The sequence below is a fragment of the Amphibalanus amphitrite genome, unplaced genomic scaffold (genome assembly GCF_019059575.1).
Source record: "Amphibalanus amphitrite isolate SeventyFive unplaced genomic scaffold, NRLGWU_Aamphi_draft 000288F_arrow, whole genome shotgun sequence".
NCBI lineage: Eukaryota > Metazoa > Arthropoda > Thecostraca > Balanomorpha > Balanidae > Amphibalanus > Amphibalanus amphitrite.
In genome coordinates this window covers 427,591-454,728 of record NW_024881783.1, presented here as the reverse complement: position 1 = coordinate 454,728, position 27,138 = coordinate 427,591, and the positions used below count along the sequence as shown (strand labels likewise).

The 27,138-nt window shown below is 51.1% G+C and overlaps 2 protein-coding genes across 2 annotated transcripts in view; both read left to right on the top strand.

Annotated features, from left to right (window-relative positions):
• LOC122387527 (protein unc-79 homolog) overlaps window positions 1–5,062 on the top strand; it is a 48,356-nt gene extending 43,294 nt beyond the window's left edge. Inside the window, exons 46-53 of the mRNA XM_043377791.1 lie at window positions 83–193; window positions 524–640; window positions 910–1,068; window positions 1,377–1,552; window positions 1,899–2,001; window positions 2,334–2,615; window positions 3,333–3,455; window positions 3,800–5,062. Coding sequence (XP_043233726.1) covers window positions 83–193; window positions 524–640; window positions 910–1,068; window positions 1,377–1,552; window positions 1,899–2,001; window positions 2,334–2,615; window positions 3,333–3,455; window positions 3,800–4,087 — 1,359 coding nt within the window. The 3' untranslated portion in view covers window positions 4,088–5,062. The remainder of the gene's footprint in view (window positions 1–82; window positions 194–523; window positions 641–909; window positions 1,069–1,376; window positions 1,553–1,898; window positions 2,002–2,333; window positions 2,616–3,332; window positions 3,456–3,799) is intronic.
• A 370-nt stretch (window positions 5,063–5,432) lies between these two features.
• LOC122387521 lies at window positions 5,433–25,938 on the top strand. Its single transcript, XM_043377785.1, has 16 exons — window positions 5,433–5,459; window positions 6,709–7,564; window positions 7,911–8,088; window positions 8,434–8,561; window positions 10,121–10,284; window positions 10,640–10,746; window positions 16,452–16,536; window positions 17,269–17,474; window positions 17,749–17,949; window positions 18,233–18,790; window positions 19,067–19,291; window positions 19,880–20,020; window positions 20,356–20,449; window positions 20,954–21,072; window positions 21,424–22,438; window positions 24,564–25,938. Exons 2-15 carry the CDS (start codon window positions 6,813–6,815, stop codon window positions 22,435–22,437), a joined length of 3,972 nt encoding a protein of 1,323 aa, XP_043233720.1. The 5' UTR covers window positions 5,433–5,459; window positions 6,709–6,812; the 3' UTR covers window position 22,438; window positions 24,564–25,938.
• Window positions 25,939–27,138: the final 1,200 nt, after the last annotated feature.

Sequence of the window (27,138 nt, the reverse complement as noted above, 5' to 3'; positions counted from 1 at the left end):
GGTGAACTTCACAAAAAGCGACTGATTGTTTCGCTAATAAATGTAATATGCAATATCGACCTTACTATGTCCGCTGCCGCAGACGATTCTGGAGCCGTTCTCGAAGGTGGTCAGTCTGCTGGTGCAGACCCGTCCGATCGACTACCGGCGACTGGTGGAGCTGTGCCACCTCTGCAACAGGGTCTTCAGCAGGGTCAGTCGCTGGCTCAGCCTGCGGGAGACTGCGACTGCTTAACGTATTAATAAGGATCGTACTTTATTGTGTAGTGTCGTGTCCGCGGTTTTAGCAGGCCGATATGTCAAGTATGTCATGTCCCGATTTTCAGTTCCTTATCAAAGCGGACAGGTCAGTGCGAACTGGGTGCGAAAAACGGGTCACCCTTGCGAAGGTACCGAGCTATGGATATTTGTAGATTGATGTTCAGTATCACATTATTTTCTAGCATCAGCTGAAGCGTCAGTCGCTGCAAATGATCAATGGTGCAGATGTGATCATAAACCCGAGCTGTGTACTTTCCCTCAGGAGCGGGAGAAGCAGCAGCTCTCCCGGGTGGTGGTTTTCGAGCTCGTGCAGGCGCTCAAGTTCAAGTCCAACCCGCCCGACACCAACCTGCTCCTGCTGGTGCACTTTGTTGTACAGGTAGGCCGAGGACCAAGAAATGAAACATGGTCAGTAGTAAGGACTAAGATGAATGTTATTTCCACCGGTCTTTGTAAAGGAGTGTCCTAAAGGAAGATCACCCAATTCATCAGCATCATTTGTTTCGTTTTTTTTTTTGCGGATGCCTGAATTTCATCATCTTTACATCCGTGGGTCCGAAGTCGAACCAGATCACACACTCCTGACCCCCTATGCCTCTTCTCGCCCCCACCCTCCGACCATCTGACCGTCCATTTTGCTCGTCCCAGGACGCGGGCGGCACGATGGCGCCCAGTACCGTGATGGACATGGTGCCCGATCTGGGGACAGATACCGCCGGGGCCACCGGCGCCGCCGAGTGTATGCGACAACACCTCAACGACGCGCTGGACTTCCTGGCAGACGTGCACACACTCACGAAGATCAAAGTAAGATAGATATAGTTGGTGATAAGGTGACAGAGAAATGGATGAGGTGTAACTGTGAGGCGAGCAGGTTGTGGGTTGGACCTTATATTTCTGAGCTGAGTATATATTGTCATCACTATGAATTCAATATTGTTTGTGTAGATATTGCTTTTGTAGGCTGCAACTAGAAACGGGAACTTAGCAGCGCTTTTTTGTTCCAGGTTGTTCCTATTTATGCTTTAAATCGCTCCCTTTACAAGGACCGCTCGGTAGTCTCACTGCTCTGTCGGAATGCCGACCTCTTGCAACTCTCGCACATGTGTGGCCAGAGTAACTGCACGGGCCCGCTGCGGGGTCTGAACGAGGACACGATGGGCGGCGTGCTGAAGGCGGGCGTCGCCCAGTTCGTGGCACTGGAGATCAGCCGCGGCAACAGCCGGGAGAACCGAGCCATCAGCCGCTACCTGCCCTGGCTGTACAACCCGCCGTCGCCCGTCCAGCAGGGGTGAGTATGTGTGTAGTCCTGGTCCGTCCAGTAGGGGTGAGAGGGCATGATTTGTTCAGCTGCATGACGTGTGTGGCTCCTTGCTCGACCTGCCTGAACAACACGATAGAGTACATACCTATGACTCATTCTGTTTTTGACAACTGAAATTAGTGCCGTAATATTTTAGATTCGTTGTTCTTTGAACTGTCAATGCTGAGGCTCTAAAGTTAGCTCTTACGGCGTTTTTCCCCCTTTCCAAGAACGGTTTTAACCTGTTTATTACTCAAAGCTCATCGGCTATCGAATAATGTCCCACTAATTCGGATTCAAGCCGTTGAATGCCGTGTGTCTGCCGTTGTTTCAGTCCGAAGGAGTTTATCGACTGCGTGTCTCACATCCGACTGTTGTCCTGGCTGCTGCTGGGCGCCATGACGCACGCCACCGTCCTGGGACCGCAGGCCACCGTGGTGAGTATCTGCTGTCCTACCGTGCTGGGGCCACCGTGGTAAGTGCATGCTATCCCGCTCTATCCCACCGATTATCTGCCCGCTCTCCCGCAGACCATAGCGTAAGCAATAACTGCTTCGACAGTACACCTTTCTAGTGTCTAATCGGTTTCCTGCTGGCATTGCGTTATCTGTCAATCATTTGGCACATGTGTAGTGTTTTACCCATCACGTTTATGTTATCCGAATCACGTCACCCATTTTCAGACGTATCAGCCGGTGCCCCTGGACGCCAGCTGCCATGTATCAGCTGTGTATCACCTGTAACAGTGGTGTGCCACCTATGTCCCCAGACGTGTCAGCCGGTGCCCCTAGACGCCAGCTGCCACATCGCCGACCACATCCAGGTGATTTTGGCCGGGTTCGCCGAGCAGAGCAAGGCGTCTGTGCTGCACATGAGCTCTCTGTTCCACGCGTTCATCCTGTGCCAGCTGTGGACCATGTATCTGGAGGTGGTGGCCGCCGGGCAGACGCCGCCGGCGCACGAGCAGCACGCCGCCGCGCTGGCCATCCTGGCCGACTTCTGGTCCAAAGTGACGCCCGGCATTCTGCAACTGGTGTCGCACTCACGCGTGGTATGTGCTGGAATAATAGGGTGGGAAAGGGAAAAGGTACACTTTAGCGCACGCTTTGTTTCAGTCTAGAGGGGATGCTGGCGATATGGTCAAATATTTGAGGAGTGCCAGTTTGTTTGAATTGAGTTTTTCCTAATCAGTGTCCTGCAGGACGTAAATATTATGGTTGTTTGTACCTTGTTTCTATATGTTCTGTTGGTACCTTTCTGTATGTCCTTGTCTGGTGCGAAAGAGCATGCTTCAAAGTTCAATATATTGGAGTTATGGAAATCGGCGAGAACGGGCCCTACAGAACATCGTGCCTCTTGACCCGATAACACGAAGATGAAGATGAAGATGAAGATCATATTCATTCGAGTACACACATAATGCGCAAAATATCAATGGCAGGTCAGAAGCGCTGTTGAGAGACTTCCTGTGGGACGGGCACTGTTACTGACCGCCTCTCCCCCTCAGCTGGGTGAGATGGTGAACCTGCACTTCCTGAGCCTGATGGAGGCGGCCACCGCTGCTGACCCTCCCCCCCCCCCCCCCATTTCCTCAGCTGGGTGAGATGGTGAATCTGCACTTCCTGAGCCTGATGGAGGCGGCCACTGCTGCTGACCCTCCTCCCCCCCCCCCCATTTCCTCAGCTGGGTGAGATGGTGAACCTGCACTTCCTGAGCCTGATGGAGGCGGCCACTGCTGCTGACCCTCCCCCCCCCCCCATTTCCTCAGCTGGGTGAGATGGTGAACCTGCACTTCCTGAGCCTGATGGAGGCGCTGGCCGAGTGTAACGCGTCCACGCTGGCCCGCCTTCTCCCCGTCTGGACACAGGTGTTCTACGCCTACAATGAACAGGTGAGGCTGCACGGTGGTTGTACAGGTTGATGATGTGAAAATACCGTAAGTGTAAGGAGGTGACGTGGTTGTCATGAATTGTAATAATCGATAATCGTGACAGGGGATAGTCGTTCAATTCAGATATTCGTTCAAGAGTGCTAACAAGCGTTGTGTAGCGTTTTCTTGAAGAATACGTGAAGGTAGGCATGTGGCTGCTGGGACGGTGCAGTTTAGGAACCGCGCCATAGAAGGTGGTTATGTTTTGCTCTATGTGAGTCTGAGCTCAAGTCTGTTCTGTCGACCGTTCAAGGCTGATATGTCTGGTTTTGACTTGTGTGACTGTTCCCTGCGTTGCTCCGCAGCTGCCGGGCCACCTGAGTGTGCGCCTGCAGAGCTGCCAGTCACAGCCGGCCGGTCACAGCTGTCTGCAGCAGAGTCCGGCCGCCCATGGCAGCTGCCAGCTGCCCACCTGCGCCTCGCAGGCGGCGGCGGCCGGCGCGGCCGGCGGCTGCCGGCAGGAGGGCGCGCCCGCGCAGCCGACGGTCCACAGTAGCCACCAGCTGCTGCTCAGCTGGATACAGCGGCTCCAGTTTAAAATGGGACAGATCGAGCTGCAGTCGTCGGCGGCCGCCCAGTTCTACACCGTCTGAGCGGCCCGGCAGAGCCAGGAGAGCCGGAATACACCGAGGCCGTGGTGTGGTAACGCGCTATTGTAACACTTAGAATGCCGTGGGAAACCAATGTAATGTGACTTTAACGTTGGAAGAGCACCGTTAAACGCATTGGATAAGCGTGCGAGAGCACCCTGAACACCGGGAGCTTCTGGACATGGTGTGATGATTATTTGCCGAGGTGTAACTGTGTGTAGCCGTTTACTAAACCCATGGTGCATGGCTCGGCCTGGCACGTCTGAAGAAATTTTACGGGGTATTTGTGGCTGATTCAACTTGCCACCAAAATCGGTGCGCAAGTACGCAAGACATGGACCGGAACGACATCCCCGTGAGTTAACGTTCTCAAGATAATCCCCATGTCGGTGTTAGCAATGTGTTTCATCTCCCCTCTTCCATCGCTTCCCCAGTGAGACCAGAATATGTTGTCCTAGTTAGCTTTTACCGACGTGCTGCCAAAGTGAGCGGTTTCACCTAACCCAAACCTGAGCTTATAGTTGCCAAATTGCCGCCAATTACCGCTCGGGAGGTGCTAGGGCTCGCTGTGACCGGGCCGCGCGGCGCTGAGAATGCCTAAATCGTAGTGTCAGCGGTGGCCGGCCTGAGCTGCAGACCCTTCTCTCTGTTAATTACATGTCGCCGGGGAGACTGCCTAGCGGCAGGGCTGTGGTGTGCTAGCTAGGTAGGACTAGGGACTAAGCCCGTCATGGCCACGATCCATCCTCGCGGCCCGGTGCGGTTGTTGGCTTGGTGTTGTCAGCTGTTGTCTGTTGTCAGCTCTTGTCACCGGTGTCGCAAAGGCTATAGAATGTGATGTGCTCTAGTTGTTGCCTGTGTTGTTTTTTTTTGTGGCTTTGAAATGCTAGTCATGTCGTTTGACGTTAGATGATCAGCTGTTATATCACGAGAAACTATGACAGCCAGTGTAGTAAGAATAAACAGTGACCTGTCACCTCCGCGACATTTTCTATTCATCGAATCCTAAAGAGGTAGTCGTATGAGACTGTTTGTCGCGTGGCTCGTGATTATGTGTAGGCCGATTACAAGAAATGATCCCTTCGGACGATTGTGTCTGTTATAAGCTTATACGGCCTTGTGTTATAAGTAATAACAGACACAAACAACCTCTGCTTGTCGAAGATTGGGCTCTGTAAATCCGTCAGATCAGTTGAATTATCAGAGCTTTCGAGGGTTTGCGGCACGAGTGGGGCAAAATTCATGATGAGGAATGCACCAAAACCGTAGGGTAAATTTCATTACACGCTTTCTCGTTTACATTTTGAAATAGGCATTCTGCGGCGTTTACGGCGTTTCCGACGCAGTGTGGGTCGTGTGGGAGGCTCGCTCACTGGTGGGGAATTTCGTGATTTTGGGGTGAATTATGATGTTTTTATCCTGTTATTTGGTAGTTATTAGTATAGGTCGAAAGCCCTTCTCATTTTGAATGACTGCCAATGAAAGTGCATGATCAGAAGTTACAGTGCAGTGCGGACAGGCCCTGCATTTTTTTCCGTTCAGCGTCTGGCCTTAGCCTTGAAAGAAATGGTCAAGTTTCAAGTAAATTCAACAGAATGTTAAAAAACTAAAATATTCATGGTGATAAGGGCAACGCTAGTGTGTGTAGCGCTAGTGACTGAGCAATGCTAGGTCAGTAATTTGCACAAAAATCTGTCATGTCAATGTTGAGATTTTTGTTTTGTAGTGTTGGGAGCAAGCTCTTCTGGCCTGAAAAAAAAATAACTTGCAGAGCTTTAGGATTATAGGATAAGGCATAGTCATTGGGCTGTGCTGGACATAACCTGTAGACTACAATGAGTTGCGGAATTGAGACTATCCCTTGCAACCAGGCTGCCGCATTGGGACAGTCTGCTCTGCCCACCTCTTGAAGTTTGAACAGTTGCCCCAGGGACTTGTATAAAGGAATTACAGGTCATGGTGTGGAGTCGTGGACCCAACCTGATCCACCAGTTGTCAGATGGGATGACCACCATCCTAGAAAGGAAGTGTGAGAGATGGGGATGGGTTTGTCTGGAGCGTGGCAAGGACAGAATTGCCCAGGCTAGGTGTTTTACATGGATGTTTGGGGCATCAATTGCTCCTTACCAGTAGTGTTTGGGCGTTTTGCAATATTTTGCAATTAAATGATAGCATTTGAAGCTAAATCAAAGCTTTCAGTCCAATGAGTGGCATTAAGGTTGAATTTGAAATATGTCCCTGCTGTATTGTAAGTTGCATTGCTAATTGATAAATTTCAAGTGTATGAGTGACAGCCCAGCATTTCATTGATCAATGCTTGTTAGCTTCACAGTGCTACAACCTATTGTCAAATGTCATCATCCAATTTCTCTGAAATAAAAAAAGTTGTAACTTTGCTTATGATGATGCTTATTTGAATCTTTGCCTACAAGATTCAAATAAGCAGTAAGCCTGTAAAAAGTAGCAATCACTTCCTAGTTCCTAATTACTATGTTCCAGGATGGAAGTCTAGCAATCACTTCCTAATTACTATGTTCCAGGATGATGTGAATAAGCTTATTTCCAAACTATTATATTTGTAATATGCAGGTCCTAGAAGTTCATCACAATTTTCATTGTTGCAGGCTTTGAAAATAGTTGCAATCATTACTTACACATTTGATTTTGAGTGTGGTAGATCCTTGCTGTGTGAGCATCCACTGGCTATAGACTCAGCCTGACCAACATCATGGAGCAAGAAGACACGTCTGTGTCCCCATTGGGTGGCATTAACATAGCTGCCAAGCCTAAGAAGAGTATACTGAAGCGCAGTGATCCAGAGCCCAGCGAGGCGCCTGGCGATGGCGCCGGCGATGACGGTTCGGACGCCAGCAAGCGGCCGGTGCCGTTCAGTCGCATCATCCCGGAGCTGTCTCGGCTGGAGGAGGAGGACGCCCGCCTGGCCAGCGCGGCGGCCATCGCCAGCGACCTGCAGAGCGTCAGCAGCGCGGCCAGCCTCAGCCCGCTCAGCTCCGACGACGAGGTGGGCGACAAGCCGCGGCCGGACCCGGGCGCAAAGCCGGCGCCGCCGAGCAGCGGCCGGCCGCGCCGCCGGCGGGGTGGCAACCGGCACATCCCGCGGCGGCCGCCGGCGCTGCCCGGCGCCGAGCCGCTCTCACCGGCCGGGAGGGAGTTCCCGCCGCGCGGCGCCCGGCCGATGAAGGGCCGCAGTCCGAGCCCCGCTCGGATGGTACGCTACAGCCCCAGCCCGGAGCGGGGACCGCCGCGCGTCCGGCCCAGCCGCACCCCGCCGCGCCGCAGTCGCGGCCGCCGCAGCCGGAGTCGCAGCCCGCGCCGGCGCAGCCGCAGCCCGGGCTGGTACCGGCGCGGCCCGAGCCCGCGGCACCGGCGCAGTCCGGGCCGCCGCCGATGGAGCCGCAGTCCATCGCCGCGCCGGCGCCGGTCCAGGAGCCGCAGCCGCTCGCCGCCCTGGGGACGCAAGTGAGTGGTGCAGCATGGAGCGGACCGACCTGAGAATGCTAATCAGCTTGCTTCGTATATATATATATATATATATATATATATATATATATATATATATATATATATATATATATATATATATATATATATATATATATATATATATATATATATATATATATATATATATATATATATATTTTTTTTTTTTTTTTTTTGCTCGTGTCCGTATGCAATTTTAAACAGATTGATATTGATTGCCTATTCCTACTGCCACACACCAATAGGTAATTGGTGTGTTATGCGCGATGATCGTCAACATTAACCGCACCATGACGTAATAATTTGTATCGTTTCCCTCCAGCGTGGAGCGCAGTCTGCTGGCCATGTCGCGGACGCCGGGGCCGCCTCCGCCGGGGTACGGGCCGCCGACCGGTCCGCCCGGCTACCCGGCCATGCCGTACCCGCCGGTAGCGGGCGCGCCGCCGCACCCGGGCTTCCCGCCGCAGCCGTTCCCGGGCATGGCCGTCCCGATGGCACCGGTGAGTTAGTCGGGGTGACTTTGTGGCATCGTGATGTGGGAAGGCGGGTTAGTGAGGGACTGAAAATTATTTAAGGTTTTTTTATTTACCGCGGAAACTTTTGTTTACCTATATTGTGTCCCTATAAATAAGGCAGTTATTATAAAACCTCTGTTGAAAATTTGACCATGTTATAATTAAGAATTTTTTTTTTATAAACCAGGCTTGAAATATCATTTTTTCCTGTCTTGCCCCGCGGATGTCCATGGCGATTGTGTCATGTGGCTCCAAACATCTCCTATGCCATGACTGTCCGCATTGTATGCCTTATTGCGCCCCTGTAACATCTTTGTGCCGCTCTCACAGGGTCCGGCGCCCCCGTTCGGCCAGCCGATGTACGCCGCTCCTGGTGTGCCCCGTCCCGTGTACGTCCAGCCCCCGGGTCAGCCTGCTCAGCAGCCGGTGCCGCAGCAGCCCACTCCGCCGGGAGCCAGGTGGGTTCGAGTGGGATCTGCGGCGGAGGCACTAGTGAGCTACGTACGGGTGTCTTATGGTTTGACTGCATTTTGAGGATGGTTGGTTTAGTTCACTCACTCCTCCAGTGACTCGATTCAGATAGCTGTTATCGAGTGCCGTGGATGACCTATATAGTCCGGGCGTCCTGGATTCGATATTGAGTGCCCACTGGGCACTGCCCATGACCTATATAGTCCGGGCGTCCTGGATTAATCTCGAGCATCATTAGACAATAGACAGCCGCTATGCTGACAGATTTTCAACCTTGTTTTACTTCATAAGATTATAGCTAGGAACCAGTAAAACGCCTTTTGGGCGAAGAACGAGCGAGCGAGATAGTGAGCCCTGCACGTGCGGAAGGGCGATCGGCCGCCGACCGTCGCCTGGATGCGAGCAGTGCGGCTCCGTGAGGTGCCCGGCCGCGCTGTGCCGTGTGTGCCGAGAGGAGGCCGACACTCCGCGGCACGTCCTGCTGCGCTGCCCGGCGCTGGCGGGACGCCGCCTGGCACGAGTGGGCACAATCCACCCTACGGTGACCGAGCTACAGGACGACGGCGTGGTGGCGGCCTTGGCCGCCGGCTTTCGAGCCCAACTGAGCCGTCTGGCTACGCCCCCCTAGGGGGGGCCGGAGGGAGCAACAACAACAACAGAGGGTACTTCCAACGGGCTTATGCAAAGCACCCTTCTAACCGGTCGCTAGCGGTGTGCCAAATTTGAACGCAATCGGCTGAGCCGTTCCTGAGATCTGGAAGCGGCATTCTGCACGTGCGCACGTGCAAACGAGGTCCAAAATGACTTTTGCACGGCACCCTACTAACCGGTCCCCAACCGTGTACCAAATTTGAGCGCAATCGGCCCAGCCGTTCTCGAGATCTGGAAACGCCCCCTGCACGTGCGCACGTGCAGTAGCATCCTAACCGCAACACATGGGAATGCATTACCTGGTGGGTGCCTACCTGTATGCCAAGTTTCAGCGAAATCGCCCCAGTAATTACCGAGTTACTGAAATGGGAACAAATTTTGCACCTCTTCTTTTTGTATTTTGCACGTGCAGTGGGGGTCACTCACATAGATCAAGAGTATCCGACCTTTGGTAGAAGGGATGCAGCTACCCTATCAAATTTACCGCAAGACAATCGCTCAAGGCGCTGCTGAGATATGGGTCTCTCAAAATCACTACCTTTGCAAAACTGCTTGAACACCCATTGACTTTTCACGTGGCACGTGCCACGGCGGCCACTGAGATGTATCAAAAGTAGTCAATTACGGTGTAGAAGGAATGGGGCTACCCAGCAAAAAAGACCGCAGGCCAATCGGTCCAGCGGTTGCTGAGATATAAGCCTCTCAAAAGCGTTACAGGCCGGGCCGGGCCGGGCCGCTCATACTGAGATTTTTCCGTTATATTGAAAGACTTCGCTTCGATCGCTGTGCTCGCTCGCTCGTAATAAATGAATGTCGATTCAGCGATAATTTTTTTCAGTGATCGAAACTAACATAACTTCTGTGTGCGTCTGACCCGTCCCTCTGTCCCAATCAGCACCCCCAGTTCATCCGGAGTCCCGGAACACATGGACTCGGACAGGCGGCAGCCGTCCGTCCCCCGCCTTCTGACTGACGTGCAGCAGGCAAGCCAGACGCCGCCGGCCGGCGCCGGGTCGCTCAAACCGGAAAAACTTCCTTCAGAGGAGGTGGAGAGCGCGGGTCAGTGCATCGGGGGTCGCCACTGAATCAATCCAGGGGAGGATAGTATATGGTGGTTCGGGTAGAATGTAGTCTAAGAGGTCTATAAGCTAAAATGGTGGCTGTCTTTACTAATATGCGGCTATTTAGAATGAGCGCCGATGAGTTTTTTTTTTTTTTTTGCAGGCCAGGCACACTGAAGCCGAAAATGCCGTCATTATCATATCTGTGTGCAGGGTTGCTGTGTTCGAATATCTGTCACAGAAGGTCTAGTAAGAGTCCGTTGCTGTTCGCGCTGCTTCATTGTCGACTCTCTCGTCTGCCCGGCGTCTGTTATTGGGTGTGTGCTTGATAGCGTCTGTCTCGGTCCCTACAGAGCTGGTTGAGGTAAAGAAGAAAAGTCCATGGATGACGCAGCAGCTGCTTGACATGAAGAATGAGCTGGAAGCCTTGAGATTCACCTCCTTTCCATATTCCGATAGGGTGAGTACTGAGTATATTCGTATCTTTTATGGAGATGATTTCGGTGCCTCTGCATAGGTCCGTCTTGTTATAACGAGTCATGAGCCTCGCGCTTCGTGCACGTGTACATGTACAACCATATGGCTTGCAGCCTCTGCATTGATTGTAACATTTTCAGGCCGCTCCCCTAGCAAAAGATGAGCTTAAAAGTTAAGTGGTGCGTCTTATCTGTGAAAAGTTGCATGGAACACTCCTTTTTCCCGTACCGTGCTGTTATTTGTTTTTGTTTTTGTTGTAAATATCAAACGGCGGCGCGCAGCGCTTCCGTTTTTGTCACACCGTATAATACATCTTTTCTGCGCATGTTATTAACATTCAGTGGTGGGCACTCGTAACTCGACCGGGACTTCGATAACTATAATTCGATAACCTCTTTCGAGGTCAGCGACTTCGATTACGATAACTCGATAACCAAAGCGGTCACTTAGATAACGCGATAACGATAACTTCAAAAAAGAAAGAAATCGAATTCGAAAGGATAAAATATTTGAAGGGAATAAAATTCTGATTAATATTTAATCCATTCGCTCATACAACACCATTATTACCCAGCTGCTTACACAAAAGGGAGGGCGAACAATGAAAATATTATTTTTCTCGTACAAACAAACAAACAAACGTACAAACAAAAACTTGAATATCTTTGGCGACAGAGCTTGTTGGGCCAAAAGACATTCCAAATAGAATTTTTCAGTGTGCAATCTACAAAACTGCTATCTCAGTTCAAACTCCATGTTGAACGTGAACTGTTCGCTTTAATACGCTCGCGTCTATTTGATGAAGTTTTCGTTATCGATTGACCGAAACCGATTGACTTCAATAACGCTACTTCGATAACGATAATCAATAACGATAAACCTGAAAAACGTTATCGTCGATAACGAATTCGTTAATCGTTATCAATGGGAGTATCGAAGTGCCCACCACTGTAAAAATTTCAGACCCTGATTCCAGGTCACGTCAAGTGACCTTACCTCAGTAAAAAAAGTTTCAATGCTCGCCATAGCTACACCGAGTGGACGATCGCTGGGTAATTTTTAGCGATTGACAAGACTGAGTTTTTTATAAATAAAATGTATATCTCAGAAATTTGATATCGGTGATCTAAGGTCAGGTTCATTTTGCGTCCCGTCAGGTTCAGTTTAAGTCAATTGGAGGAAATTGGAATGCGCCCCTTTTGGGCGAAAGCCAAGCTTAACACTTTCAAACATCGAATAACAAGTAAATGTGACACACTGAACCGGAAACTTGCCATCCATGAGTCCTCATAACCCGCGCCCTGATGGGGGGCCATTTTGGCCTCCCCCCTGTGGTTTTTCTTAAATAGCGAGAAAACAGCGGCGCCGCCAAATTTTGGGTACCTTCCCGGGCATCAATTTGACACCTTGACACAAAATTTCAAGTCACAAGTCACATTGGGTCAGGAGTTATTGAGGTCAAACTGAGGTCATGTTCTGTTCGAGTAAAAATGAGCAAAAAACATAATATCTTGAAACGCTCACCAAATCTACAGTTAACAAGCAATTTTAAAGGTCTTTATGTGGTTGTGTAGAGAAAAGACGGCGCTACAAAACTGCTATCTCGGATTTTCGAAATTTTGGGATTTTTACCCCCAAAAACCAAAAACAAATGCTTTTTTAAAGAAAAACTAAAAAAAATTCCCAAAAGTTTTTGATTTTCGAAAAAAAATCGGAATATATGTGAAAGTCCCTGCGCTCTTCGATATAAATACCAAATTTTAGGTCGATGCCTCCTTTTTTGGCCAAGTTATAGCGAAAAAAATGTTCAAAATTGATGACGTCAAATTTTTGAACTCAATTTTTAGCAATTCTAGACCACGTAGCGCAAAACGAAGACCATCATTGAACTCCCAGTGACGAGCTGCATCGAATCGATACCAATTTTGTGCAAAAATATCAACTTTGAAATTTGACCTAATTTGACCTGACCTTGACCTGACCTTCACCAAAACATAATCTCAACTGACCCCAAGGGCTGACTGTCCTACATAATCGCATTTGGCATATAAAATGGACCATAAAACATGCACCACATGATATTTTTAATTTGTGACCCTCAGTGACCTGACCTCTGTGACCTGACCTGGTATCAGTGACCTCAAATAGCAAAATATGTGTTTGAAGAACATTTCCCCATCGATGACTTTCAATTAAATGCATTTTACTCGATTTTACAACGCATTTCTTGAAATGCCTGTAAACGGTGAAAATTCTACCTTTGACCTGACCTTTGACGTGATCGGTTAGACCGAGGTCAATGAAATTGGGTCACAAGATAGTTCCCCGTTGGGGCTATCCAACGCCGTTTACCGCTTGTCGCTATGTTGCGTGGTTCTCGAGATCTTAGGGGGGTGGGGCCAAAAGGTCCCCCATCAGACCGCGTTGCTCGGCAGACCCCATCAGGGCGCGGGTCAATGCTCCTGAGGCCAGCTCAGGTCATGAAAGATCTCCAACAGTTTTGTTACGATAACTTTTGATAGGGACATGCTAGAGAGATGACATTTGACAATACCTTAAGTTCAGTTCGACAGTGCGGATCGCCTGATTACGAGCGAGCGAGCGCAGCGAGCGAGCGAGTTCATACTGAATTAAGGGAAAATCCTGAGTATGAGCGGCCGGCCGTGGGAACGCTCTTCAAAAGCTAATATCTTAGGAACGGGACATCCGATTGACAAGCGGTCTTCTTTACTGAATGTCACTTGGACGTAAAAGTTCTGTGGTGTGATGGCCACCATGCGTTCTTGCCAACCACCGCACGTGGCGCGTGGTAAAGTTGGACATTTTTTAAGAACCCCCAAAATTGCAACCTCAATAACGGCACAACGGTTGGGCCGATTGAATTGAAACTCGGTACACAGTTAGGTCTCCATCAGATAATTCATCTGCATGTGTTAACCCGCGCCCTGCTGGGGGGGGGGGGGTTTGAACACCCCCCCCCTTGTGGTTTTTCGCGAATATCTCAAAAACGGCGGCGCGGAGCGCCGCCGTTTTTGGTATACCTTATCATGCATCAATTCTACACATGTTGTGAAAATTTCAGACCAAGGTCATTCAAGGTCAGGTCACCAGGTCACTTGAAGTGACCTCACCTCATAAAAAGTTTTAATGTCTGTCATAGCTACACCGAGTGACCGATCGCTTTGAAACTTTCAGCGATTGATAAGAGTAACAGTATCTATAAAATGTATATCTCGGAATTTTGATATCGGTGACCTAAGGTCAGGTCAATTTTGCGACCTCCCCATTATAAGTCAACGGGAGAAAATTGAAATGTGCCTCTTTTGGACGAAAGACATTATGAACACTCCCAAACACTGAATTACAAGTGGTTTAGACACACTGAACATGAAAATGGTGTCCGTGACCCTTGTTTATGCCCTCAGGTCATTTTAGGTCACGAATTGTATCTAACAGTTTTTCGCAAATAACTTTTGATAGAGGCATGCTAGAGCGATGAAAACGCCTTAGATGTGTTCAGCTCGACGATACGGATCGACTGATATGCAATATGACCCTTTCCGGTCAGGTCATGACCTTGACCTGAGGTCAAATTTTCAAGTTGACCTTTCAAGGTCAAGTTATAATTCATTCGATGCGTCGTGACGAGAGGAACATGATGCCGGTAAAAGTAAGCTCGTACAAGGCTTGGGTCAAAAGTTATTGCCGAAAAACTGTTTCCGAAAAAAATCGGCTATTTTTGCAGTTTTTACCCCCTGCAGGCAAAACCGTTGACGTTAGGTCAAATCTGAGAGAATTACTCAGAAAGGGCGTTAATAGGGCTATCGAATGCGCTTTTCCGCGGCGCTGTAGCTCTATTGGTTCCCGAGTTATGCGTTGGCTTCTTGGAAATTTTCGATATTCGACCTGGAAATCGGCGAAATTTTGCCTTCAATGACCTCTGGTGACCTGACCTTTGACCTGACCAAAAAATTGACCGAGGTGATTTCGTCATTATTTTTGACGCTCTTTCGAACGCCGCCTTCGGCGTATCGCTACGTGGCCCAGGAGCCGAGTTACAAGGGGGGGGGGTGTTCAAACACCCCCCCCCCCCCAGCAGGGCGTGGAAATCCAGGACCCTATTAAGGTTATTAAAGGAAAAGGGCCACCTTCGTGAAATATGAAGATATCGCTGTTTTTCATTTTGACATTATTATTTTTCATTTTCTTTTTAAAACTGGTGCCAGAAGTGCACAATTCGCGAAAAAGTATTTAAAACTATTTAACATATTGGTACTATGTTGATACTCTCTACGACACCTACTGTATGATGGCATAGCGATGACGTCACACTCAAGCCAATCAGCGTTCAGAAGACAGACTCGTCGGATTGTGTCAGATAAGCTGATTGGTTAAAGCTGAGCTGGTTGGAGCTGATTGGTAAAAAACCAAAGCCTCGCCGCGGGTGGCTGTATTGTCGGATAAGAACGCATTCCTGGGATAAGGACGCATTCCTGGCGTATTTTCTTTTAAAATTGCCGATAACTACGAATGGAGGCCGAAATCGGCCGTAAGGAGGTAGACATTTAGGTTTTCGGACACGGGCTACAAGATGGCTATCTCAGTTTCAATCCCCATGTTAAAGGTGGCCCTTTTCCTTTAAGGTTGGGGTGCTACAGCACGTGCGCACGTGCAGGGGGCGCTCCCAGATCTCGAGAACGGCTGGGCCGATTGCGCTCAAATTTGGTACACGGTTGGGGACCAGTTAGTAGGGTGCCGTGCAAAAGTCAGTTTGGACCCGCTTGCACGTGCGCACGTGCAGAATGCCGCTTCCAGATCTCAGGAACGGCTGGGCCGATTGCGTTCAAATTTGGCACACCGCTAGCGACCGGCTAGAAGGGTGCTTTGCACAAGCCCGTTGGAAGTACCCTCTCGCCCTTGCGCACGTGCAGGGCTCACTGTCTCGCTCGCTCGTTCTTCGCCCAAAAGGCGTTTTATTGGTATATGGACGTGACCTTTTCCGGTCAGGTCATGACCTTGACCTGAGGTCAAATTTTCAAAATGACTTTCCAATGTCAAATTATAATTCATTCGACGCGTCTCGATGAGAGGAACACGCTGTTGGCAGAAGCAATGTTGTGATTTTCTCGAGTCAAAAGCTATTGCAGAAAAAAATAAACATTTTTCGTAACAACGGCTATTAAAAGTTAAAGCTGTTGCCCTCAAGAATAAACTGTTCATCCGGGGTCAAATCTGGGGGATAACTTGGGAAAAGGCGTTATTAGAGCTATCGAATGCGATTTACTGCGGTGCCGTTGCTTTATCTGTTCCAGAGTTATGCACCGAATTGTCAAATTGTTGAAGTAGGCAAAATTTGACCTTTGATGGCCTTTGTTGGCCTAAGTTTTGTCCTGACCATAAAAAATAATGATGTGTTGTCTTCATTATTTATGACGCCCTCTCGAATGCTTACCGCGTGTCGCTACGTGGCCGAGGAGCCGAGTTAGACGGGAGGGAGCATGAGAGTCCCCTCCCTCCCCCCTCCCCAGCACTGCATGGAAAACTCGCAATCACCGGCTTGGAACGGGTTAAAAAGGGCTGAATATGCAGATGACAACACTAGTGAGCGGGAAAAGCGGAGTGATGTTAAAACTGTAGACACATATTGTGCACTGGTTTTTGGTTTGATGTAATCTCCTCGTGTTGCAGTTTCGGAAAGCCAGAGAATATCAGCAACTGTTGAATGAAGCTAGAGCAAAGCTGGGATTTGCGGAGACTAAACTGAAGTTAACTGGTAAGTGGAATGCTAACAGATCACGCTGTTGCAGCGTTGCTCAGAAATGTATACCAGATGTCACCTGATGCGACCGAGTCCAGCGTGCTGCATTTATTCCATTGTCCCTTAAGATCATCAAAGCTTTGCTTTTTCACACTTCCCAACTAAGTGACGATGCGAATCAACGTAGCACCAAGATGGCGTAGGTACTGTCTGAGAAACACCATGCATGACTATGTGTCGAACTTTTGCTAATATCCGTGTCGAATGTCGGACTTGGGTTAATGTCCCCGTGATCCGAATGAACCGAGGGCTGTTCACGGGCCCTGCGTGCGGTCGGACCGTACACAGGCTGTAAGCTCTGCCCACTGCGTCCCTACGTCATCTTTCCGTCACCGCAAACAGCGACCGCTGTGGCCGGTCGGGGCTGGCCACAGCGGACCGTCCACCGCACGCAGCCGTTACATCAGAGCCGCCTACCCATCCCCTACCCCTACGCCTGCTGGACACACCGCACACACCGCACTCAGCAGTTTGCGGTGCTCGTGAACACCCCTCAGGTCAGCTGATCTCCCTGGGAATGACGTCAGGGTAGGTGATGAGTGATTACTTTGTCGCCTGTCTGCCGGACAGGTGTCGGCGGTCTGTGTCTGAAATGGACAGATAACGGCCAGGACATGGCGAGTCCCGACTGTCTGTCTGAACTGGACCGGACCGGGGATGACGTTATGCGTGGGCTTTATGTTACAGCCGACGGTCAGGTGATCACCCTTTCGCCCGGCACCCTGACCCGTCTGAAGGCCAAACAGGATGAGTTTTTGGCACAGCGTGACCGGCTGGCCGGCGAACTTCACCAGCTCAAAATGGAGCAGAAGCAGCATGGCGACAACAATGTCGTCATGCGCAACGGAAAACCCGTCAACAACTGGGAGCTGCACCAAAATCTCAAGAAGCAGGTGGGTTTCGTCAGGGTTTCAGCCACATACTACCTGAAGGATTTCTGGATACGGTGGTTTACAATTTGTTTTGTGGTCTTACCGGATGTATTTTTGAGCGTCTGTCACAAGTGTTTGCACGACTGGCATGAGTGATATAAGGCGTGATTTAATCGGTATGTAATTGGATTTGTACGCTTCGGTTACCGGACTTGCGACGGACATCGAGGTAAAACGCCCGTAGATCCTACACAGCGAACAATTAGAGCTGATTTGTCTTTCTACGCAATCTCAGGGGGAGCTGCTGAAGGCACTGGAGCCCGTGTCAGGTATACTGGCCCAGCTGAGGCAGTTACTCGACCCCTTCTGTGCCAAACTGGAGAAAGGGATCATTACTGACGTCGGCCAGGCGTTAGTGAAGCAGGCCCAGGACGAAGCGGAGGACGACGATGCCGCTAGCACTCCTACGCCTACCGCTGCCACGTCCAAGTCTGAGGTACGTGACGGATAGTGATGGCTTCGCGCTACTTGCCAACTGATCTAGCTACTGCCGCAAGTGATACATTACATTGAAACGGACATTTATTACGCCAGCCAAAACTTGCTGTCGTCTAAAGCTGAACCATCCGTTCATTGATCGATGTGTTTTATGAGTGCTCAGCTAGTGCTGGGGCTTAAGACTGCATCCAATGTCGTTGTGATATCTGCTTTTATTTCTCACTGTCCGGCTGTGCGTCTCTCTCGTTACACCGCTCTAATCATCTCCCTTCCGTCGCCAGGTGTCCTACCTGCTGCTGGGCGACGAGACGCTGGCGGCCGTCCAGGTGTACATCCGCGAGCAGGAGTCTCGCGCCTCGTTCGGCTCGGAGCTGCCGCCCGGCCGGATCCGACTGGTCTCTCGGCCGGACGTGGAGTTCAGCTCGGTTGAGTTCCGCCACTGGGTGCGCGCCGCGGTGCGACAGTCAGGCGCCGGCACCCTGGTGCTGCTGGCCGGCGCTGGCTGTCTGGAGTCGGGCCACACGGCAGGCGGGTGGTCGTTCTCGCGGGCCGTGGCGCCGCTGCTGCCGCTGCTGAGGGACCTGCGCGCTGACGGCCTGACGCGCGTCGTGGTGGTGGGTTTGCCGGTGAAGCTGGGAGCCGATAAGGACGACCGCGCCGCCCAGTTTAACGCGGCGCTCCAGGAGCAGCTGGAGAACGCGGGGCCGCACGTGCCGCGGGTCATCTACACGCCGGTCATGGGCGGTCCCAAGGACGGGTTTGGGGAACAGACCGAGGGCGGCCTCACGCTCGATCTGTACGACACACTGCGACTGGTCATCGAAAAGTGCGAACAGAAGGTGAGGAGAGACTGCACTGTCCCGAAACATGACGGTTAGCCCGCGTTGTGAATGGTATCAAACGCTCTGCCTCCACTTACGTTCTAGGTTGGCTGTATAAAGTATCCATATTGTGCTCCCATAAGCAGCAAGGTTTCCCTTCCCTCTGTATTCAAGTCTTCCGCTTCGGGTATGTTATCACTACATTTTTTTTTTTTTGTATCACTACACTGCGGTGGCATGTCTCGGACGTTGCTGGCCACCCGTTCTGAACGTATGCCTGTGTCACCCCGCCAGCTGCCGAAGCCGGTCCGGCTGCCCTCCACGGCCGACTCGAGTGACGCCAACGAGCTGGACTCGCTGAAGGACGCCTCAGAGAAGCTGCAGGACCTGCTGGACGGTCTGCGCGGGCGGCTGGCAGGAGACGAGGCGGCCGGACTCGGCGCCGTAGCCGCGCTCATCACCAAGCTGAAGGACCGGCCGATCGGCGCTGACCAGATGCCAAAGGAGGCGGAGGAGCCGGTACGGCCGTCTGGGAGATACTGATAATCCCCGCAGTCCGGGCGTCCGAAACCCGAGCGGTGTTCGGGCGTCATTTTTATCAGTATGCTGCCATGTTACTACTGACATTTCTGGACATCTCATTGATGAAATTCACGTAGGGTGTGCGGTACACTAACGAGAGGTCGAGAAAGTGTCCAGGGAGTAACTTCAATATAAGATAAGACCACCATAATGCTGATAAAAAGGACAGCCAAACAGCGCTCCAAACTACCAGGCCTGGAGGGACAGAATAGCGTGGTTTTAGTAGAGGGCTGGGGTTACGCACAGTGGTGCGAAAAAGGATGTTGCAGCAAGCTTGTCGGATACTAGCAGGTTGTCCCATTATCTTTGATACGGTCCAGTGGTGACGTGCGCTATACCTTTTCTCAGTGGGCAATCTAGTATGAGGGTGCTACCGGAAGTGCGAAGGGACGTCGAAGGCGTAGGGCGCACCGCACATCATAAGCAATGTCATCTATTGTTGCCGAGTGCCGACTCTCAAACACTTTGTGCTTCTTTTTTATCATCCTTACTGCTTACTAAACCACGTTGCAATCTCGCGCACAGGTGAACCTGAACGCCGAGGATCCGAGTGTGTTTTTCCGCGACCCTGCCGACCACGTCTGTCTGCACTGCACGAAGATATTCCTCAACGCCAAAACCTACCTGGAGCACCTCAAGTCGGAGGAGCACAGAAAACAGTACCTGGTCAGTCATGTTTGGGAACGGCGACTTGTCACCGTATTATCGGGTCTAGATTTGGAAGAAATTGCGCTTGAGAAAGCTTCGTTTTTTTTTTAAATCGATGAACTATTTGATACGAACAAGGTGTGATGGTCAAATTGGAGCTGAACGACAGAAAATTTGATTTTCACAAATTCGAGAGCCCACCTTTACATGACTCATAATAAGTCGTCTTTCGGTGTCAAAGTAAAAAAGAAAGTCTGTCGAAGAAGCATCGAAGCTTGGACATGTCTAGCTTGGCTACATTTTACATTTGCATTAGTATTTTCGTGTCACTGACTTATTATATTGGTTACCAGACCGCTCTACAAAACGTTCCTGAAACCCCATGGCGGAAAGACATTCCTCCCATTGAGAAGAAAAAGAAGAATGCCGAATCGAAACCTATCAAAGGCAAGTATTTGCCCTACAGTCAGTCCTTTGTTTATTCATTAGCTGTTTCAAAATATGTGAATTACTGAGCAACCAAACGTTACAACATAAGCGATTTCGTCATCAGTGTTGATCGTACCATTCGTATAGGCGTCCAAAGCTTCAGTTGTTGCTAAGTCATCGAGTTATCGAGTTGTGCATTCGAGCACCCGCGGGAGCGATATGTTCGATTGTAACCCTGAACAACCCCTGCGCGTCTGGTTCGATATGTATCACCGAAATTACTCCCCATTCCGCGACTACGGCCGCTGACTGATCAAACGTCCGACCGCCTGATTCCGTCCCGATCGCTGACCGATCGCTGAATACCTCTGACCAATCGCTGACCGCTGACCAATCGCTGATCGCTGACCGCTGAATCCCTCTGACCAATCGCTGACCGCTGACCGAGCGGACGTCCGGCCGCCTGATTCCGTCCCGATCGACTCATTTGCGCTGATTGGGGTTCTGATTGCGTGGCCGCAGGACTGGATATGTTCATCCGTGTCGAGTGCTGGTACTGCAAGGTTTGTGAGATGTTCGTGGGTGACCTCCGCTGCGCCTCGTCCCATCTCAAGTCCCGCAGACACAACGCCAAGTATGATGTAAGTGTGCGATGTCTATCACCTTGGCAGGGTGATATGATATCTTTATTGTACATATTAGAACTTAATACATTTACGAAGCAGTGTCATAAAGACGTGCAGATATGCACACAATGTTGATTGTAATTCAGATCGTAAATTATTTTTTTCAGACATTTCTTATTACCTATGTAATTTTTTTTACTACTACTGATGATTGTCACTAGCATCGTTCCAGAAGTTGGTTCTGATTTGCGGTGAGTCTCTCGGTGAAAGGGTCGTACAGAGGTGCCCCACGGATCAGCCCGCGCCTGTTGCTCTCTGACCGGTCGGACGGTGTGCCGTGCCGCCACTCTGTCCCTCGCTCGGCAGGAGTACCTGGAGAACAACCCGAGCTACCACGCTGTGGTGGGCGAGACGCGCAGCCGGCTCCTGGTCCGGTGTGCCGAGGAACAGGAGCAGCGCATCCGCCAGCGGCGCGAGGAGGAGGCACAGAAGCGCGGCGACCGGCTCAACGAGCGGATGCGCCGCCAGAGCGAGGGCGCCGTGCAGGACGTGACTGACGAGGTGGGCGCCGCTGCCGGTGCCGCGGTGGCCGTCACACCGCCGGCCGTCACCAAGAAGGCCGGCATCAAGCTGAACCTGCTGACCTCGTCGGCACCAGCGCCCGACGAGATGGGCCAGCTGAAGCGGAAGGTGCAGGCCAACCTGGCCGCCGAACAGGAGTCCAAGAAGGCGAAGGTGGAGACGGCCGAGAAGGAGGTCAAACAGGCGGCGACCAAGAAGGAGAAAGAGGCTGAGGCGCGGAAGGGGAAGGTTGAGAAGGCGCCCGAGGGTCCGGTGCCGACGGTCAGTAACCTGCCAGAGGCGGAGGCGGCCGCAGCGGCCAAGGTGAAGATCACCCTGCCCGAGAAACTGTCCCAGAAGCCGGCGGCCGGCGCCGCTGCCGTAAAAAAGAAGGCCGTCCCCATCGTCGGCAAGCTGCCAAAGCTGCGTGTCAAGAAGCCGGAGCCCGCGAAGCCGGCTGCCGAGCCGCCGCAGCCTCCCGGCCAGCTGTCCAAGTCTGAGCTGGCCACTCTGGAGCTGGCCAACAGAAAAGAGGTCCTGGCGACCATCCCTCGGCCGGCCTGTCCGCCACCGGGTACTACCCCCGCCCCCGCCGCCGCCCCTGCCCCCACCCCCACCGCTCCCGCTGTTCTGCTCGCGCCGCCGCAGACGGAAGCCATCAGCGACGACGAGAACCCGGTATCCGATGTGCTCGACCTGCTGGACATCGACCTGCCGGACGCCGACGAACGCGCCGACGCCGACGAGCTGAAGATGCTGGGCATCTGTGACGAGGATGTGGCAGCGCAGCAGCTGCCGGCCACCCGACCGCCGCCCTAAGGTGAGATATCCGCCGCTTGGGCGACGGGAGACGAGGGGGCAGAAGGTGGGGCTCAGGTAGGACAGCTGACCTAAGGTGATAGCTGAGGCGACGGGAGACTGCTGCTGGGGTGGGGTCCAGGTAGGTTGGCTGACTTGGTGGGAGCTGGGGCGACGGCAGACTGCTGTGAGAGGGCCGGGCTCAGGTAGGACGGCTGCCCTGGAGAGCAGCTCAAGGACTGGTGTTCGGTCATTAGGCCAGGTCAGTAAGGTAGGACTTCCACCCCGGATGGGGCTTAGGTGAGTTCATAAACCACCCGGGCTAAGGTGGTATGCGGCAGTTCTGACTTCTGAGCTCAGGCGACTGGAATTAGTCTGCTGCGGTGAGGTAAGAGGTAATGGTGCAGACCTGCTAGCCTCCACTCAGAGGTAATGTATAAATGAGTGTGCTGTCAGGTGCGCGGCATGAGGCTGTGATGTAGTGATAATAAATCAACTCGGGTCTGACCGCTGCCTTCAGGTAATGGTTTTAATGGTTATAAGTAAGCGCTTCTTAGTCTCTGCTGTGTCACACGCACATATATCATATCAGTCATCTGCATTGCAAACACCATTTTAGGACCGGGTTGTGAGTTCGGGAATCAGGTGGTCCTATCGGAATTGGTTTCCACAATAGTATGGGAAGGTATAGTCCCTGGACTTGTGGTCTAAATAAGTGGGTAAGCAACATAGTTGGTACATTTATGTTTTATTTTAGGCTGAAAAGGGACATTCTATCGAAGTAACGTAGGTTTTACGTTTCTTTGGAATACGAAACTTACCTAAGATTGATGATAACTAAAAGCGAGAGTCGTATTGAATTGAAAGTCGTATTGAAAGTCAAAACGCTTTGTCGTATTGAATAAATTTGTTCAATTATCGCAGTTGTGTAGTGCATTACACTATCAATACAATCATTCAACGTGTCCGTTGTTTTCTCGATAGTACCGCAGGTGATACACGTATTTCCCTACCAGTGGCACATGTCTCCCCTCAGAGCAGCCGAGGAGAATGGAGGGGCAGGGCTGCGCCCAGCTGGTAATCACGCCCACACGAGCTTTGGCATCACCGGGCGACCTTTTCGGCGCCATTGTTTTATCCATTTTCTCCCGACCGGCCACATAATACACCTCAGCCCATTCAGCTATTCATCCCATTCATTTACTGTCATTCATTGCTCGACATAAATCGGCGGCAGTGAATGCGTGGATGCTCTGTGGATTTCCAGGCCCATTTTGACATTAAAGTTACGTGGAGCTAAACGGGTTAAAATGTTTTGAGGTGTCTTCATTATTGAGGAATCGTTTAAATAAAGAAAAGCAGTTTAGGTGGGTTGTCCCTAAAATTGAAGAGGTGATTTTAATAGGGTACCATGGTTTCATATCCTTTGAGATCACCGGTCTTAGGTTCATTGCTGCTGTATTGTGTTCAGGCGTTACGTGTGCACTGTGCAGATAGTTGTCCCTTCTCAGGCACTGGATCTTGTATTTTGTTCGGACAGTAAGCCTATAATATATTTGATGTCAGTGGGCTTACCGTCCAAAATATTATTCTTGTATCTGTTCTGAGTGACATTGCAATGATGCTATTTTGATAATGCAATGTTTGATCGCATTGTTATGTTATTTTTTCTCCTTCCGCTGATCCGGTGCTAACTGCGCCCGCGGAGTAGAACAGCACATGTTCTTCACAATGTTCGTTCTGTGACTTGTCAGTGTTCTGTTAACCTGCGTGATGTTTTGCTTTGACTGGTATGCATTTTCAGGTTTATGTCAATCGTTATATGTAATATTATTTGGGACACAATACATAGTGACAATGATCTAAAAAAATATATAAATTGGTTGCTTTAGATAAATGTAATGACAATATTTGAAATCAGCTCATTTTCATCTCACAAAGGATCGTTGTATTAAGACGACACCTTCTAACAATTATTTTGTTAAGGCGTTCTTGTGAAAAAATATGCCAAACAATAATGAAGTATTGCTATGTGCAGCGATTTTATTTGAGTTGGCCATCTTTTATGATAAGTTTCAAAACCAAAACTAAATCCGCCATTCCCATATGGCGGGTCTTTATTTTTGGACCTCCGTGCCTTTCTCCAGGCAGGGAGGTGACGCCGCCTGAACGATGTCAGACGATGCGGTGCGGCGGTCTGGCAGCAACGGCCGACCTCTGACCGCAGTGGTGTTTTGGCAATCGCGCTCAGGTTCCGCGGCAGGCGGGACGCCATCTTCTGTCGGCCTGCTCTGCTCTGGCCGGAGCACCGCGCCTTGAGCGTCCATCTTCTTCATATTCTTCGGCACCGGCAGCGAGGGTGCGCGGATCGCGCCGTGTGGGTCCGGCACTTTGGAGACCTCGCAGCTCGCTCGGGAGTGGCGAGAATCGACGCCACTCAGAAGTCATTGGAGGGACGCGCTGTGACTTGAGACTCGATCAGGACATGATAAACGCAGGGAATGGTGCTGCCAGCGGCTCAGTTGGGAGGCGACTGCGCCCAATCGCTGACCTCGGATGTGCAGTGGCTGTGCTGAGCTGTGTGCCGCGGCCGCGCTGGGACGGAAGACTGGCATATGCCACTGGTGAAAGCAGTGGCAGTGGAGCCATTTTAGTCTCATCTGAGCAGTGGTTTACCCCGGCGGTGCGGCCTCTATCGCGGGCCACTTCCGTAGGCACACACCGCGGGCCGTTTCCAAACAGTGCTGCAGTGAGACCGTCAGTGTAAATAGCTTGGTCGGCGGCCGGGCGTTCCTACCCCACAGTGCGGCTAGTGACTGCGGGAAGTGAGTGTTCTGGTGCGGGGTCTGCAGAAACCCCGTGGACGACACGGCCTAGTGAACGTCGCGACACTGCAGGTGTGCTCGAGCGGTCGAGACCCGCGTGACGACCTCCTCTATCATTGTCGCGAGGTGCGGTGTTTGTGACAAACTGGTGTGCCCCGCTAGCCCTCGATACAGCCATGAGCGGCGCTGCCTGGTCGGGCCAGCCGCCTCCGGCCTCCGAGGGTGGTGGTTATGCTCAGCAGTTAGCACGAATTGTCGCACTGTACGGCCCGCCATGGAATACATGTCACGGTTTCAGATTTGTCAGTCTTTTCGGTGTTGTGTGCACACCTTTTCACGCTGGTTGTATCCAGCGGCTGGACAGGTCGTGAGCACCTGCATGAAATGAAACTGTCACCAAGTGTGGCACAATGATGAAATGTCATTCTGTCGCGTTCATTATCGGGTTGAATTGGACACTGCCTAGAGACGATTTCATGTAAAAATACAGTCTGGCAATACACCTTTTCAGAATCACGGAATCGCGGTATCTTTTTGTGTCGAGAGTGTGATTTCTGTGAAAGTCGAGCGATATTACCCACCTGCTGGCTGCTTCTGCAACGTCCTGAAACCATTTTGGCAAATGTGCTTGTTTTCGTCGAATCGCTTATTCTCGACTGCGCTGTGGATGCGTATAAATACATTTTGTGTGGCAAAACTCTGTTTGGCTGCTGAAGCACGGTTGAGCGGACTCCATGGCTATTCTTATTTTAATATTCGCCCATTTTCACATCGGCTAACGTATAGCCGATTTGTTTGACCCTTGATCGAGCTGAAGTCTTAGGTCGTTGGTTGACCTTCTAGGTTTCCATAGTTCTTATCTCTTATACGTATCGCTAAGCGTATTCTTTGGCGTGCCTGGCTGTCATTCAAAAGTAAACACGTTGGCCCCTTTTTCGGCGCCCGCTCTAAATAGCCTTCCTAATGTGAGGAAAATATTGTCCTTGACTACAGCTTCGGCGGCATCTTTCGTTCTCCCCAACGGATAAAGTCAAAGTCCTCCCCAGCCCCTGGTGAAAACTGACACAGATCGTCACATGTCGTATCTGCCCCGTTTTTCGAGTTCTTTGAACAAGACAGTTTAGCACCAGCTCGACAGAAGAACTCTGAACATCGTCGCGAGGAAATGAAGCGTTTTTGTGGGGGACCGAAATGAAGAGACCGTCGCGACTCGCGACACCTTGTGAACGGGACGGTTCAGATGGATAATAAATAACGTCGCGTTGCCGGAGAGGACAGGGCGGTGCGGTCGATAGTCCATCAGAGGCCGGCGTCCATCGGCTCTGCGCTACCGATCGCCGCTCTGCGGTCGCCGCGTCGCCGGTCAGATTATAAAGCGCCGGTCGAGCGGATGAGACTGGGGACCGGGCGAGCGTTCCAATTCGGGCTATCGGGTGAGGGCGGCAGTCAGCCGGACCGCGAGGGCATGGAACAATAGGCGCCGTATGGCAGCGGACGATCGCAATCCGGCAGCGCTGCATATTCGTTGCCCGGTGATATCCGATTCGGGTGGTTTTGCGTAAATTTAGCGGTAGAAGTTGGGGCGGAAGCAAGAAGAGGCTTGACTCGGGCCTATAACAACGGGGTAGCGTAACTAAAGCGATGCAGTGACCCATGTGGATGGAACATCGCGATTTGCGATAATTCAGCTAGAGCTGTCCGCCGAGTGGTGGCTAGTTTTCCATCTCGCTGGCTCTTCTGGACTTGTCAGTCAAGTTACCCGAACTTTGAACTTTATTTTGCATTGAGTTAAACGCACAATGTAAGTCTAAATTCGAGAATCGAATGCTACGTAACTTTTTATATATGGAGCTGAAGAGTCGAGAGACCGTATCTAAATTAAATCGATATTTGCATT

Excerpts from the sequence above, each read along its gene's own strand:
- LOC122387521 (XM_043377785.1), top strand. The coding sequence starts at position 6,813 with ATGGAGCAAGAAGACACGTCTGTGTCCCCATTGGGTGGCATTAACATA. Across the intron at positions 8,089-8,433 it reads TGGCCGTCCCGATGGCACCG|GGTCCGGCGCCCCCGTTCGG; the intron begins GTGAGTTAGTCG and ends CCGCTCTCACAG. Across the intron at positions 21,073-21,423 it reads GACACAACGCCAAGTATGAT|GAGTACCTGGAGAACAACCC; the intron begins GTAAGTGTGCGA and ends CTCGCTCGGCAG.